The 15,514-nt window shown below is 40.4% G+C and overlaps 1 protein-coding gene across 1 annotated transcript in view; it reads left to right on the forward strand.

The window, feature by feature from the left end:
* Lamb1 (laminin subunit beta 1) overlaps positions 1 to 13,631 on the forward strand; it is a 67,700-nt gene extending 54,069 nt beyond the window's left edge. Inside the window, exons 26-34 of the mRNA XM_059279129.1 lie at positions 2,261 to 2,445; positions 3,265 to 3,506; positions 5,950 to 6,153; positions 6,694 to 6,838; positions 9,199 to 9,406; positions 9,540 to 9,681; positions 10,818 to 10,994; positions 12,631 to 12,790; positions 13,329 to 13,631. Coding sequence (XP_059135112.1) covers positions 2,261 to 2,445; positions 3,265 to 3,506; positions 5,950 to 6,153; positions 6,694 to 6,838; positions 9,199 to 9,406; positions 9,540 to 9,681; positions 10,818 to 10,994; positions 12,631 to 12,790; positions 13,329 to 13,465 — 1,600 coding nt within the window. The 3' untranslated portion in view covers positions 13,466 to 13,631. The remainder of the gene's footprint in view (positions 1 to 2,260; positions 2,446 to 3,264; positions 3,507 to 5,949; positions 6,154 to 6,693; positions 6,839 to 9,198; positions 9,407 to 9,539; positions 9,682 to 10,817; positions 10,995 to 12,630; positions 12,791 to 13,328) is intronic.
* The last annotated feature ends 1,883 nt before the right edge of the window (positions 13,632 to 15,514 follow it).

A 15,514-nucleotide genomic window follows, 5' to 3' on the forward strand; every position in this document is an offset into this window, starting at 1 on the left:
GCCAATCAGGGGTCATGTTTGTACCCTGAATCCTAGCCTTTTCCTTGCCCTCAGTATTTCAACTACGACCCCCAAAACAGCACACAGTAAGACTTAGGAATTGAAGGACAAAAAAGGAAAATAGAGATGGGTGTGGTGTCACAAGCCTGGAGATTCCAGCACTAGGGAAGCTGGGGCAGAAAGCTCACAAATTAGAAGGCAGCTTGGGCTATATATTGAGAACAAACTGAGCAACAACAATGAATATATTAACACATTCTTTGGGCTGGAGGGGTAGCTCAGCCCTAAGAGTACATCAAGCCCTAGGTTTGCTCTTCAGTTCAGTAAAAATATTAATATATTTGAAATTATTGTTTATTTGTATGTGTGTAGGCATGTGTCTGCCATGGTATACTTAGGGAGGTCAGCAGACAACTTATAGAACTCATTTGTTTCCCAGGTCATCAGGCTTAACAGCAAGTCCCTTTTTACATGCTGAACCATCTCACCAGCCCTAGATATTATTTTTAATGGCAAGATTTTTGAGACCTGAAAAGAAATGAAAGCCTTTGCAATCAGTCAATTAATAAAAATGAAACACTGGGGGAAATTATCACCAGGAAAGTCATCCTATCAGATCCCATAATCCTTTTCAGTGCTTGTTCATTGTGTTGGGTCATTCATGGTATCCTCTCAACTTAAGGAGCATTTTAAAAAAAACAAAAAACAAAAAACTTATTCATGTATTTGGGAATTCAAGGTATATCCATGCTTCAGAGCACATGTAGAAGTCAAAACTTGGAGGAGCCAGTTCTCTTTCTACCAAATGGGTTCTTGGATGGAACTTGATTTGTCAGGGTTAGCAGCAAGCTCTTCTCATCAGTCCCCTTAAGTAGCATTCTTTAAAAAAAAATGCCCCCCCCACCTCCAAGGTTTTAGCTTTTTTTTTTTTCTGTGTGTGTGTGTGTGTGTATACAGACTTGTGCCATGGAAGGGTCAGAAGACAACCAATGGGACTGTTTTCTCCTTCCACCATGGGGCTTCTGGAGATCAAACTGAGGAGGTTGTCAGGCTGGTAAATAGTTTGAGCTGCTGAGCCATCCTGTTGGCCTGTTTTTAGTATTTTTACATCTTACAGTATTTTTACATCTTGTTGTTGATTTCTTTAAGAGACAGGGCCTGTCTAGTCTGTTGCCTAATGAACCCCAGATTCTTTTTTTTTTTTTTTTTTATTTATTTATTATGTATACAAGTGTTCTGCTTGCATATATCCCTTCAGGCCAGAAGAGGGCGCCATATCTCATTACAGATGGTTGTGAGCCACCATGTGGTTGCTGGGGATTGAACTCAGGACCTCCGGAAGAACAGCCAGTGCTCTTAACCTCTGAGCCATCTCTCCAGCCCGAACCCCAGATTCTTGATCTAGGGTGTTTCTCCTCCCTCAGCTCCCAGAGTAGAGGAGAAAAGATTTGCCAGGATGGTTGAATGATTTTCTAGAACTTAGAGTGACTGTCATATTCCTGGGAAGGTAATTAGATTCTTTCAGATGAGCCAGTAATCCCAATACTAGGTCTTCTTGAACCTTCCTTTGTGCTCTCCGTGCACACAGATATCATACACAAGTAAAGTTCTACGGTACAGCTTCAGAAAAATGACAGAGGGGAGAGAGATGGGTCTCGGGTCCAGAGGAAATACTGTAAAGGCTGTGTTTCATTCTCCAGAAATGATCACCCCTTTGCAGCTTTTTTTTTTTTTTCTAAATAAAAGGGTGTTGTTTTGAGGACAGAAGAGACTTCTCTGATGCAGCTTTGCCTGGAGCACAGAACCTATGAAAAGCTGCTTCTGCTGTCTTCATGGTGGGTTGCAGGGCTTCCTCCTATATTCCATCTTGAAGGAGAGAGCCCTGAGGTGAGGTTTGGAGGAAAGGTTTTTAGCAGGTGAATGGGAGACATTCTTCTGCATTAAGTCTTGAGTCTGGGGGCTTACAGGGCTTGCAGCCACTTACATTGAGAGCTGGCAGCCTGCACTGACCCTTGCTTATTTTACATCAGAGACTTGGAACCCCACCACCACCACAGAGCTGAGCATTCACTTGTGTTTTTCTTCAAAGTATTTGATGAAAAGGTGTTAGTCAAGTGTCTCTTGTAGGAATAAAATTAGGACATAGAGGATTATAACTCTGGGCTTGTCTGAAGATGGAGGGTGGGGGACTGTGCTAGTAGATATAGTGAGATTTGACAGTTTGGGCCAATTTTAGGTAAGCTTACTTTTCTTTTTACAGGAAATTAACCAAAGATGTTACAGAAAAGATGGCTCAAGTAGAAATGAAATTATCTGATACAGCTTTACAGAGTAATAGCACAGCTGGAGAGCTAGATGCACTGCAGGCAGAAGCAAAGAGCCTTGACAAGACTGTGAAAGAACTGGCCGAGCAGCTAGAATTCATCAAGAACTCCGATATTCAGGGTGAGGACTTGTGCAGGAATCTCAAGCCTGGATAATAAATAATCCTCTTAATACTTCCTTAAAAAAATTTTTTTTCTAACAGTTTTAAATCTTTTCTGTTTGAGTCTTTGGCACAAATGGGGCTTAAAGTTCTTGGTTTTCTAATATGGGACCTGGAAATAAGACATTGCAGAGGTTCCATTGAATTAAAATGTGTTCTATTTCCCAACTTAACTCCCTACCCTTTCCTTAGACTTGTGAATACCAAAAATATTAAGTTGTTAATTCTGCAAATCCTTCCACATTTGAGATTACTGCTTGCTTAAGTTATTTTTGAAAATATTTTACTTATTAATATTATGGGCTGTATATGACCCTCCCCAAAAAGAAAGGTGAAATTTGTTAATGACACAATTCTGCATTATACATTTTGTTTTAGTAGGTCCCTGATACCAAAATGTACCGTGCTCTTTATGTATATAATTATTTGAATGGACCCAAATAGATAAACAAACATAAACAGTCATCTGGAGATCTCCAGGCTGCCCAACACCAGGATTTAGATGTTTGCCTGTGTGTAGAAACAACATTTGCATGGTGGCTTAGTTTCTCATTTTCACCCCAGTGTTTGGCAACATCCATATTTTGACAAGGTACTAATGGGATAGAAGAGATTCACTGTTCACTACAGGGAATCTGTAATTCTGCAGATTTTTTTTTTCTTGACTCCTAAAGCTTTAGAGTATAATTCAGGGCCACAAAATACCAAATATGGGTCCTGGTTGGTGAGGAACCAGGGACAAGGAGACTAATTGTAGGCAATTTCATTTCCTGCCCTAGGTGCCTTGGATAGTGTTACCAAGTACTTCCAGATCTCTCTTGAGGCAGAAAAGAGGGTGAATGCCTCCACCACAGACCCCAGCAGCACGGTGGAGCAGTCAGCCCTCACCCGAGACAGAGTAGAAGATTTGATGGTGGATCAAGAGTCCCAGTTCAAGGAAAAGCAAGAGGAACAGGCACGCCTTCTGGACGAACTGGCAGGCAAACTGCAAAGTCTAGATCTGTCAGCAACTTCAGAGATGGTGAGGCTTGGGATTTGTTCTCATTTTCTGTGGTCTCATAGGAAACTGAGAAAACAAAAACTTCTTGCCTTGTCTTGATACTGCATTTGCAAACCTGCAGGGATGACTCCAGTGCTCCAGGTGCTGGGCTACAATGTGGGTTAGCCATAATAAGTCATGAGGAACAAGAGTACTTGCTTCCAGCCTGTTCCTGCCTCTAACTACTACCACCAGAGTCAGGACACTTCCCCCATCACCTGTATCAGCTGAAGGACTGCTTACTGAGACTGGACCCTTTTTATAATGTGGCCTGAACAAAACAAAACTACAACAACAACAACAAAAAACTTGCATGGAAGAGTTGAGAATTGTTCAGGGACAGACTTAGCCAAGTTTTTCCATCAGTCTTTGTTCCAGTAATATTACCTGGTAAAGATGAAAGTCTGAGCTGGCCTAGAAAGTAGATTAATTTCTTAGAAGTGTTTAGAAAGTAACTCTGGAGCCATATGAAATTGAGTAGTGAGTTTAATGAAAATCGGGCAAAAAGCCAAGCCAGTTTTTTCCTCATTGTTTTTCATGGGAGGGAAGCAGAGAACTGAGAGGTAGTTTTATATATATACCAACATTATTTTCTACTTTTACTCAGCCTAGACAGAGGAATCTAAGAATCAGGTGGAAAGCCTGCAAAGAGGACACCCGTTTATAAGGCCCTGGGCACCCACGCCTACTCACCACCCCCTCCCACATTCCTTCCATGACAAAGCAACAACCTAGCAAGCTGAGCTGCTTCTCACGTAGTCAGAGCTATGGTATACTGGAGACGGTGGAAAACTCTCCTGACCACTCGTAGTTGCCATAGTCCCTCTTGCCCACCACCCACATACAGTCTGAAATAGAAAAAAAAGCATGCCATCTTCTGTATTGGCATCAATTTTATTGATGCCTGCATGGTTTGGTGTTCATTATCTCACGATGCTTTACTACACAAATTTCTTAACATGATTTTGTTATGAAAAGAAAATAAAGGCCTAGCTTTAGCATAACTTATACCTAAGAGGGCACAGCTCTTCACATTTCCACATGAAATGCTAGTTTTCCTCATCTTTCAGGATTCATTTACAAATCCTAATGAGAAAAAAAAAGTCATTTTAAAATCTCTACAAATTGCAGTGAGGTGCAGCTAAGCTTGCTAATGGGATTCTGTTTTTTAACAGCGGGCAACTTAAGAGTGGGCAGTATGTAGGTATGGAGGGATGGCTCTCCCCTTACATATGAGCACCCTCTCTGTGCGGGCTTTTCTGGTAAGGCACAGCTTGTTTAAGAAAACTGTTCTTGTCGTAGGTATGCTGTGAGAGATTTTTGTGCGCTCTGTACTGCCATTCTCTTGTGACTAATCTTTCCCTCTTTGTGTCCCTTGAGTACTTCTCATTCTTCATAAAGAAAGGCTCAGCCATGCTAGTTTTTATCCCTGCTCATGTTTGTTAAAGCCAGCCTGTTTTTAGAAAACATTTTTAAGGCTCTACATTCGAATCTTGAGTAGGACTCATTTTTTTCCATAGTACATAGAATAAAGTGCTTTATGGGCTATAAACCAGATATGTGAAAGATCCTTATTTTAGTTACTAACATATATGGGATTGTAGTTATTTTACAATTATTTGGGCCAAGAGTTCACAGTATTTCTACTAAAAACATTGTATCTTTAAAACAATACTTTCCTATTTGTGGGTATTCTGGTAACTGCTTCCCATTGCAGTAATCCCTGCCTCTGTTCAGTACAGTTTCCATAAAAGTGCTAAATATAACTTTTTTCCTGCACAACCCTTCCCTATCATACAGCATACTTGGAATTTCTGTTTGCATCTCTGTGCCATAACCATGTGATGGTCTTTAATTTTCTGGTAAAGGAAAAAGGACTGGGTGCCTGATGGGTGGGGTGGTCAACGGAACTTTGAAGAGCTACATCCACCTTTATTCATACAGTCTTCATTCCCTTCTGAAATGTTCTAGCACTTTCCTTACTCAAATCCCACCCTCCTGCTTCCCTGTCTACATTAAATCCTCAGCACTGTCCTTTGGCACTTGGCTCACATCTCTTCTGTTCTCGATGATGCAAGTTACATATCAGAGTTATGTGCCAGATAGCAGACCATATTCACCAGAGCACTAGGCACTGGGCTTAACCAAGTTCCAAGGTACTTCCCATCCCAGTCTAACTCAGTTCTGACTCTCACATTGACAGAACTTGATAAAGCAGATAATGCTTGTCACCCAGCATGGCTCATATGCTATCCTTCTGCATTTGGGTAGAAGGCATGGAGATGAGTAAAGTTCAGTGGAAGCAAGCTGGCTGTCTCCTGCATCTCTGAATACTGTTTGAGGACACCTGTGTTCTCTGGGCCACCCAGCTGTTCTCTTGCTGGCTAACCCTGAACCCCTGTGCCTGACCCTTGGCTTATTGCAGATCTGTGGAACGCCTCCAGGGGCTGACTGTTCTGAAAGTAAATGTGGCGGCCCCAACTGCAGAACTGATGAAGGAGAGAAGAAGTGTGGGGGCCCTGGCTGTGGTGGTCTGGTCACTGTGGCCCATAGCGCTTGGCAGAAAGCCATGGATTTTGACCGCGATGTTCTGAGTGCTCTGGCTGAGGTGGAACAGCTCTCCAAGATGGTAAGTCATTGGATGAATTCAGGCTTTCTTGTTTATTGGCTTGAAGTTGTAGGGAGGATCTGAAAAGTTAGTTATACATGCTGACCAAATTCACTGTCCATTGTGAAAGCTGATGGACAAAAGGTGTGGTCAAAAAGGTGGCGGTAGGGTTCTTATTTACTTTCTCTTCATGGGAATAACATGTATGTTAGGAGAAAGCAGAATAAATTTTAGATTAACAATAATTTGAGAAAACCTGTTATTGTTGTACCACACACAATTGGGCATTGTTCTAAAGTGACACACACTCTTCTTAGATCAATAGGTGTTTTAGAGGAGCAAAACAGCTGTGGAACACTTCAAATGCTAGCCCTAAGAATATGGAACAGGAATTTCAGTACCTGTATTTGAGTGCTTTTAGTCTACATAAAAGTACAATACTTTGTTTAAACAGAGGAATTTGTTTCTGTGCTTATCAACAATACTTTTTCTAGTTTGACATTCTGGCCTGCTTTAGAGAGAGCAAGATGGTTTCATAGATGGCTTATTTTTCATGTTTAGGTCTCTGAAGCAAAAGTGAGAGCGGATGAAGCTAAGCAGAGCGCTCAGGATGTCCTGTTGAAAACAAATGCTACCAAAGAAAAAGTAGACAAGAGCAATGATGACCTGAGGAACCTCATCAAACAGATCAGAGACTTTCTGACTGGCAAGTCGTGTTTCTGTTTTACTTCCACTTTCAGATATTTGTTCCTGCAAGGTTCTGTTTGAGAGGCAAGAATTCCTATCTGCATTTTAATTCAAGTAACAGAAAATATCCCTGTTAAGAAATATCTTTTTCAAGCAAGGCGGTGGTGGTGCACACCTTTAATCTCAGCACTTGGGAGGCAGAAGCAGGTGGATCTCTGTGAATTTGAGGCCAGCATGGTCTACAGAGCGAGATCCAGGACAGCCAGGAATACACAGAGAAACCCTGTCTCAAAAAACAAAAAATAAATAAATATCTTTTTCAAGCTGAACATGTAGGTACATGTCTGAAATCCCAGTACTTGAAAGGTGAAAGCAGGAAACAGGCATCAGTATCACCCATGACTACATAGAAAAACTACAGGAGTCCCAGCCTGCCTTTAAAAAAAAGGCGGGGGGAACATTTTTAAAACAAATGTATGTATGTACATATGTGTACAAAGGTGCCCATGGAGGCCAGAAGGGGATATCAGCTCCCCTATAGCTGGGATTACAGGCATTTGTAAGCCCCCAAGTGAATGCTACCTCCAAACTCTGGTACTTTAATAGGGCAGTAATCATTCTTGGTGCTAAGCCTTCACTGTGGGCCTCCTTTTCTTGGAGTATATGTTGTAAATAACCTTCCCAAGTGTTATGCAGACACTGCCATACCTGCTGGGACTCCCAAGTAGCACTTCTATCATTAGGACCTTGAAGGAGTTACTTGGCAATGCCCCCAAGCCTTTGTCATCTGTGTCCAGAACCTAGCACTTAATGTTTTCTGTGGAGAAAGAAATCTCTAGAATCTGGTCCAAATTTTAAGTTTTGATTATAGTTCACATGCTATCAACATGGATGTTAATGGGTTGCAAGAAAACTCCTAATTGAATCAGAATTTAGTCAAGAGGGGTATTTATGACCTCACATAACAGTTCAAAAATAGCCGGGCGGTGGTGGCGCATGCCTTTAATCCCAGCACTAGGGAGGCAGAGCCAGGCGGATCTCTGTGAGTTTGAGGCCAGCCTGGGCTACCAAGTGAGTTCCAGGAAAGGCGCAAAGCTACACAGAGAAACCCTGTCTCGAAAAACCAAAAAAAAAAAAAACAGTTCAAAAATAGTGTAACTTCATGGGTCTGAGACTTACTTACTTTGCCTTTTCTCTTCTGCCATTTTAAGCTAATTAACTTCATTCTTGAGATGGCCCCATCATTACAAGTTGTAGTCTGACATGAAGACACTGGCTGATAGAAGAGGACCCCTCCCTACTTCTTTACTATACCCTTTTAAGAGGGAAGAAACCTTTAAGCATTCCCTTGCATCTCTGGACAGAAATTAGCCATGGTCCATACACAGATGCCACTGGAAGTGGAGTGTGCCTGTAAAAATTGGCAGACTAATGAGGCCTTAGTGCTCACTTGATCCTCTGCCTGATTTTCAGATAAGTCGGGTGGGGTGGGGAGCAATATCCTGTTAACAGAAAGGAGAAATGACTAATAAAAACTGCTTTCCAGTGACAATTGGAAACACGATGTGGAAGCTATGACTCAACTATGTATTTCTTTTCCCTGTTTAAGTCCTTTGGGGTCCATATTTATGTTCTTAAGAGTCAAAAAATGGCCGGGCGGTGGTGGCGCACGCCTTTAATCCCAGCACTAGGGAGGCAGAGGCCGGCAGATCTCTGTGAGTTCGAGGCCAGCCTGGGCTACCAAGTGAGTTCCAGGAAAGGCGCAAAGCTACACAGAGAAACCCTGTCTCGAAAAACCAAAAAAAAAAGGAGTCAAAAAATGAAAACAGATCTGACCTATTAAAGCTTAGCAACACATAAGAAACTCCAGTGTATGGCTGAAGATACACTGCCTTGATTCTTATACTCAATCCTTTCTAGAAATTCCAGAATTTAGGTAACTGATAAAGAATGTCATTTTTTTTTCTTTCTAAGATAAGGTCTCAACACAGTCCTAGCTATCCCCACTCACTATGTAGACCAGGCTAGCCTTGAACTCAGCCCTGCCTAAGGGTTGGGACACAGAATATACCAACCTCATGTTAAGTGTAAAGGTTTTTGTTGCCTTGCAGCCCCAGCTTTAAATGATGGCTTCGATCTTCCATAACCTGAAGCCACAGTTAAACACAACAATGCTCTGTCTGCCCATTCTCCCCAGCCCAAAATGTCCCTCAAAACCTGCTTGGTTCTTCATCTTCCATGACCTCTCCAGCCTACAGCAGTTCTCCATGTGAGAGGCTAGTCTCTGAAATAGGGTGTGTCTCTTGTAATCTTGAAGTGGCAGATACATGATGTGTGGCTGAGTGAACCAGCTCATAATTTTCTGTCTTTGCTTTTCAGAGGATAGTGCTGATCTGGAAAGTATTGAAGCAGTTGCTAATGAAGTACTGAAAATGGAAATGCCTAGCACTCCACAGCAGTTACAGAATCTGACAGAAGACATCCGGGAACGAGTTGAAACCCTTTCTCAAGTAGAAGTTATTTTGCAGCAGAGTGCTGCTGACATTGCCAGAGCTGAGATATTGCTGGAAGAAGCAAAAAGAGCAAGGTATCTGAAGACACACTGGCAGTCCGGGTGGGTGGGTGGGTGTCATCTGCTCTAACTAGCATGCTATAAAAGAGGACTTCTTTAACTAATGAAGGGTCTCATGTTAAAAAGCAGTGTTTGTTCTTCTGCTCAGCAAAAGTGCAACAGATGTTAAAGTCACTGCAGACATGGTGAAGGAAGCATTAGAAGAAGCAGAAAAGGCCCAGATTGCAGCAGAGGCAGCAATCAAACAAGCCGAGGAGGATATCCAGGGAACCCAAAACCTGCTAACATCGGTAAGGTGTTAGAGCTGGGCTATGTGGGGAAACACATAACTGTTACTTAGGGACAAGAATTCTTGTAACACTAGAAATTATTCCTTTAAAAAAATGTGAACTATTTCTTAGTGGGAAATGTTTGTATGGGGAAAAATAAAAGGACTCTGAAGACATTGAGACATTAGATTTTTTTTTCCCTCCTCTAAAGTGAAAGTTTGTCAGAAACTAAGCACACTGCTTAAGAATTTTAACTATTAATTTTAATTATTATTTACAATTTTTTTCCAAGTTAATGGTACACTTAAGAGGTTGAAAATCTTGGGTTTGATTTGCAAAATGTGACCTGTTTCTTTACCAACTTTAACTTGTTACACATTTTGATTTCGGTTAGTTTTATGGAACATACTAAGGACCAGGCTGCTTACTCTGGTTAGCTTTTGAAAGATAAGTGTTTGTCCTTCCAATGAGATCAATTTAGACCCTTACCAGCTACTCAGGTATTTTTTCCTCTGGGATAACTCAGTATTTCTAGTATCTCTTATCTGTGTCTTCAGTTACTAGCTAACTCCCCTCTACTACTGAGTTTAACACTGAGCTAACAGGAATTTCTAAACAGATGACTGGAAGTTATCATTTCCCTTTCACAATAATTAAGAGTTTTCATTGGAAATCCTTCTCACAGTTGCTTGTTTGTGAATGTTCTTTAGCCAAACACATCAGCCTGCCTGAAGGTGGTTCTTAACATCAAGAAAAAATTCTGCCTCAATTGCTTAGATCAGCAAATATTGCTTTTTGATGATACATGACACAGCAATGACTGAAGCTGGGCACTTTATCTAGGCCAGTGGTTCTCAACCTTCCTAATGCTGCAACCCTTTTAATACAGTTCCTCATGTTGCGGTGACCAACCATAAATTTCATTGCTACTTTAAAACTGTAATTTTGCTATTGTTATGTATTGTAATATAAATATCTGTTATGTAGGATATCTGACATGTAACCGTCAAAGGAGTCTCAACCTACAGGTTGAAAACCCCTGATCTAAGCTGTCTTAAAACTGTCAATGCTTGTGGTCTAGTACAAACTAGTATAACAGCCTCACCTCCCTTTAACTTGTATTAATGCAGTCTGGATGATTAACATTACTCCTTTAGATTGAATCTGAAACTGCAGCTTCTGAGGAAACCCTGACCAATGCCTCCCAACGCATCAGCAAGCTTGAGAGGAATGTGGAAGAGCTTAAGCGTAAAGCTGCCCAGAATTCTGGGGAGGCGGAATATATTGAAAAAGTAGTATATAGTGTAAAACAGAGTGCAGATGATGTTAAGAAGGTAAGTTTTTGTAACTTCATAGCTAGGTTGATAAATAGGCAACTAATCTTTCACTTTGCCTTCCTTGACATTAATAAGATACAAACACTCCAGTGACCAATTTTAAAACATCTTTAGAGGTACATGAAAAATAATGAATTATGGAATCCAACTGTAAACTTAGGACCTCAGATCTCAACTTGGGTATGAGTTTAGGGAAATGTAATTAATGATCTGGGGTGGTAGTCTAAAAGCATACATGCTAGACTGGTATTTCTATGCTGTAGTTCATAGAGAAAGGTCTTTATGACATAGCAGTTAGCTGGCCACTTGAAAATAATTTAAAGACAGAATGGGGAAAGCTTAATGTTTGTATGGGGAAAAAAATAAAGGAGCAAAAAGGAGATCAAACCTCACTTCTTTCTAGACTTGTTTTGAATTTGCTACCTTTTGCTTCTTATTTGGAAGGCACTATATTTAGCAGATTTGTTTTACATACACATTTCATTTCTAAATTTACCTCCAAAGACAGCTTTTTAAACTTGGGAATGGAGTCAGGATTGTTAAAATTACTATATAACCTAATTCTCATTTCTTCTTGTTGAAAAAAATGTTACTAGCCGGGCGGTGGTGGCGCACGCCTTTAATCCCAGCACTCGGGAGGCAGAGCCAGGTGGATCTCTGTGAGTTCGAGGCCAGCCTGGGCTACCAAGTGAGTTCCAGGAGAGGCACAAACCTACACAGAGAAACCCTGTCTCGAAAAACCAAAAAAAAAAAGAAAAAAATGTTACTGGAGCTTTTCAATATTACAAAAAAGTAATTTCACTGGACCTGAATTGGGAAGAGAAGCAAACCTTAAGAAAAATTACTTGCCAGTGTCAGACAATTCTTCTCTGTTGTTCCTACTTACCTGTAGTTCTGAAGGCACAAATCTCCCAAATCTCATGAGGCATTGAAAGAAAAATACTATTGAAAATTCTTTTTAATTTATTTGATGTATATAGTGCTCTGTCTGCATGTACGCCTGCAGGCCAGGAGAGGGCACCAGATCTCATTATAGATGGTTGTGAACCACCATGTGGTTGCTAGGTAGGTACTAAACTCAGACCTCTGAAGAGCAGCCAGTGCTCTTAACTTCAGAGCCATCTCTCCAGCCCCTATTGAAATTTCTTAAAGCTCTAGGAATGAATTTCCATAATTACCATTTGTACCTACTGCCCCAAACCCTGTATTCTCTATTTTTTTATTTTTGGGGTTTTTTGTTATTTTTGACAGTCTAACTATATTGTCCAGGCTGGCCTCAAACTCAGATCTACCTCCTACTCCTCCAGAGGGCCTGGATTAAAGATGTGCACCACCACAAGCTCAATCTCTTCCTTCCTAAACCTTTGTGTTCCTTCTGGTTTCCTGATGTTCAGTGTACTTTTGTATAGCTTGTTGTGCTTATTTTCTATAGTAAGTGCTCATCCAAGTAAATAGGGTTAAGCCCCCACAATAGTTGACTTACAATTCCAAATTTTCTTTGCAATGTTTTTAAAACTTACAACTTAGTATGAAGTGTGAGTACTTTGATGACAATGTCTTTGATCTAATGCTCTTGGATTTAATTACTGACATTACCATTTTCACCTCTTTCTGTCTTAATGTGGAACTGCAGACTCTAGATGGCGAACTTGATGAAAAGTATAAGAAGGTAGAAAGTTTAATTGCCAAAAAAACTGAAGAGTCAGCAGATGCCAGGAGGAAAGCTGAGCTGCTACAAAATGAAGCAAAAACACTCTTGGCTCAAGCCAACAGCAAGCTTCAGCTGCTGGAAGGTGGGTGTTTTCTTCTGGTTTATTGTTTTTTTTATAAAGGTGAAAATCTATTCACTTTGGGTTAGGTTTTCAGTGGTGTAGCTAGAGTTTTCCTGCCTGGCCCACAGTCAGGACAAATCTCTGTCACCCACCAGTCCCACAGCCGCTCAGACCCAACCAAGTAAACACAGAGACTTATACTGCTTACAAACTGTATGGCCGTGCCAGGCTTCTTGCTAACTGTTCTTATATCTTAAATTAATCCATTTCTATAAGTCTATACCTTGCCACGTGGCTCGTGGCTTACCAGCATCTTCACATGCTGCTTGTCATGACGGCTGGAAGTGTCTCCTCCAACCTTCCTGTTCTCTCAGTTCTCCTCTGTGTTAGTCCCACCTATACTTCCTGCCTGGCCACTGGCCAATCAGTGTTTTATTTTTTGACCAATCAGAGCAACAGATTTGATATACAGACCATCCCACAGCACAGTGGTCTTACATTAACTTTAAGATCTTATGCTATAAACAATTCACACTTAACCTTATTTTTATCTCCACAGCCTTAGAAAGGAAATATGAAGACAATCAAAAATACTTAGAAGATAAAGCTCAAGAATTAGTACGACTGGAAGGAGAGGTGCGTTCACTCCTTAAGGACATAAGTGAAAAGGTTGCTGTTTACAGCACCTGCTTATAACACAGGAAAAAGGTTATAAGGCGGCTGCAGTGACCAAAGTAACTAACTACATGTGAAAATTGATGCAGTCATCTTCAGAATAACTCATTACCTATTTAATGTTTTTATCCACCCACTTTTGTATGGAGTTAAATACATTGGTTTTATACAAATATATTTACTATAATTCTTGTTTCTTTTATTGATTTGGTCATTGTGAATCCTACCAAGAAATGTTACTTTCTCTGTAAAGATGGATTTGTAAAGTACTTTCCTACCTTTAAGAAGACACACAATCTAACAGTATTCACCCCATTTGCTAGGTCAACATCTGTCTTCAAAACTTTATTCCTTTTAAATCCCCCAGTGGAGAAACCTGAGTGGAAGTTCAACAGGAAGGATATAGAGTAGTTTATACCATTTTACTGGTTTCTTTGTTGCTCCAACCATTCTAAACATCAGAAGGAGGAATTGGCTTCTATGTTTTACCACCTAGAATAGGGCCAGGGTTACTGATGGGCAGGACTTCGGTGATTTAGGCCAGTGTATGGAAACCGTTCGTGGTAATGGAGCAAAGCTACTCAAAAACACAACTTACACTCTTAGCTTTTATATTATACTTTATATAACTTCACAATCAACTATTCTAAACAAGCACTTAGTCCAGAGCATAAAGAAAATCATTAGCATATAATAGATAGGTTGTGTCAACTACATAGTAGCTGATAGAGTGGCTAGCAGCCTAGCCTTCTGTTCTTCACACATTCTTCTTAGACCCCCATATCTAACACAGGTGCAAATAAAGCTGGACCTGGATAAAGGGTTACATAAGCAGCTATAATTTAAACGAGGCATCTTCCTTCTGGTCTAAGGCAACTGATTGTCTCTAAAGAAGAATTCTAGTAAATACCAAAACAACCACACTTTACCATGTCTGGTTCATCTATTAAAAAAATTCACACACACTACTCCCCATGTCTTTTCCACAAAAAGCCATTACTTTTATACACTAAATCAGCTCAGTGAATAGGACTGTTCCTATAAGACCCCAAACACTGAGAGTTTAGCAGATTATAGCAAGGAGACTTTTAAAGCTTGTTTTACTCCTAGGCCTTTAATTCACCCAGATTACACTTACGTTCTCATACTGAATGATCATCCTTCAGTTAGACAACTATTATTTTTGTATATCTGCATAGCTAGGAAATCATACTGAATTGTTTTACTATTTCCAAATTAGAAAATTCCCAGAGAGGAGGGGGCATGTTTGAGATAAACCATCACCCAACCTAAAACTCACATTTCAGATTTTAAAAACACAAAGACTTCACTCCCGTAGTGACAAATTGGCACACACGGCACCAACCCTCTGATAACTGCAAATTCTGAACAAAAAAATGTAAAGGCACTGCAAAGCAAACACTGAGGAACAGCACAACAGAATGTCTTGGTTTCTAAATCAGCTTTCACTTGGAAAATTTAACTGCATGATTAAAGAAAAAAAATGTATTTATAGAGAGGTTTGTGAGTGAATCCAGCCTTGGCAATGTAATTACCCTAACAGTCCTAAAACCACTGGACACTTAAAAAAAAAGTGCAATTAGAGCCTGGAAACTAGTGAAAGCTTTCCTTTGAACTACAATTCCACCAGGCAGTAGTGGTGCACACCTTTAATCCCAGCACTCAGGAGGCAAAGGCAGGCAGATCTCTGTGAGTTCAAGGCCAGCCTGGTCTACAAAGTGAGTTCAGGACAGCCAGGGGTACACAGAGAAACTCTGTCTTGAAAAACCCAAAAAGGAAAAGGGGGGTGGGAGGGGAAGAGTGAGAGGAAGACTACAGTTCCACTGTGCAACAATATTAAAGCATCATTAAAGGTCATTGTCCTTTCATTTTACACATAATTACTAAATGTTTAGCTTACACATTACACAATATTGTTAGAATCAATATTATTCCAACTTTGCTTAAAACTATATCCTTCACATTGCAGCCAAGCGAATATCTTGTTTGTATATTTTGAAGTAGTTTCCAATTTTCTTTTTAGAAAACTATACTATCAAATTTAGGAGC

The sequence above is a fragment of the Peromyscus eremicus genome, chromosome 14 (genome assembly GCF_949786415.1).
Source record: "Peromyscus eremicus chromosome 14, PerEre_H2_v1, whole genome shotgun sequence".
NCBI lineage: Eukaryota > Metazoa > Chordata > Mammalia > Rodentia > Cricetidae > Peromyscus > Peromyscus eremicus.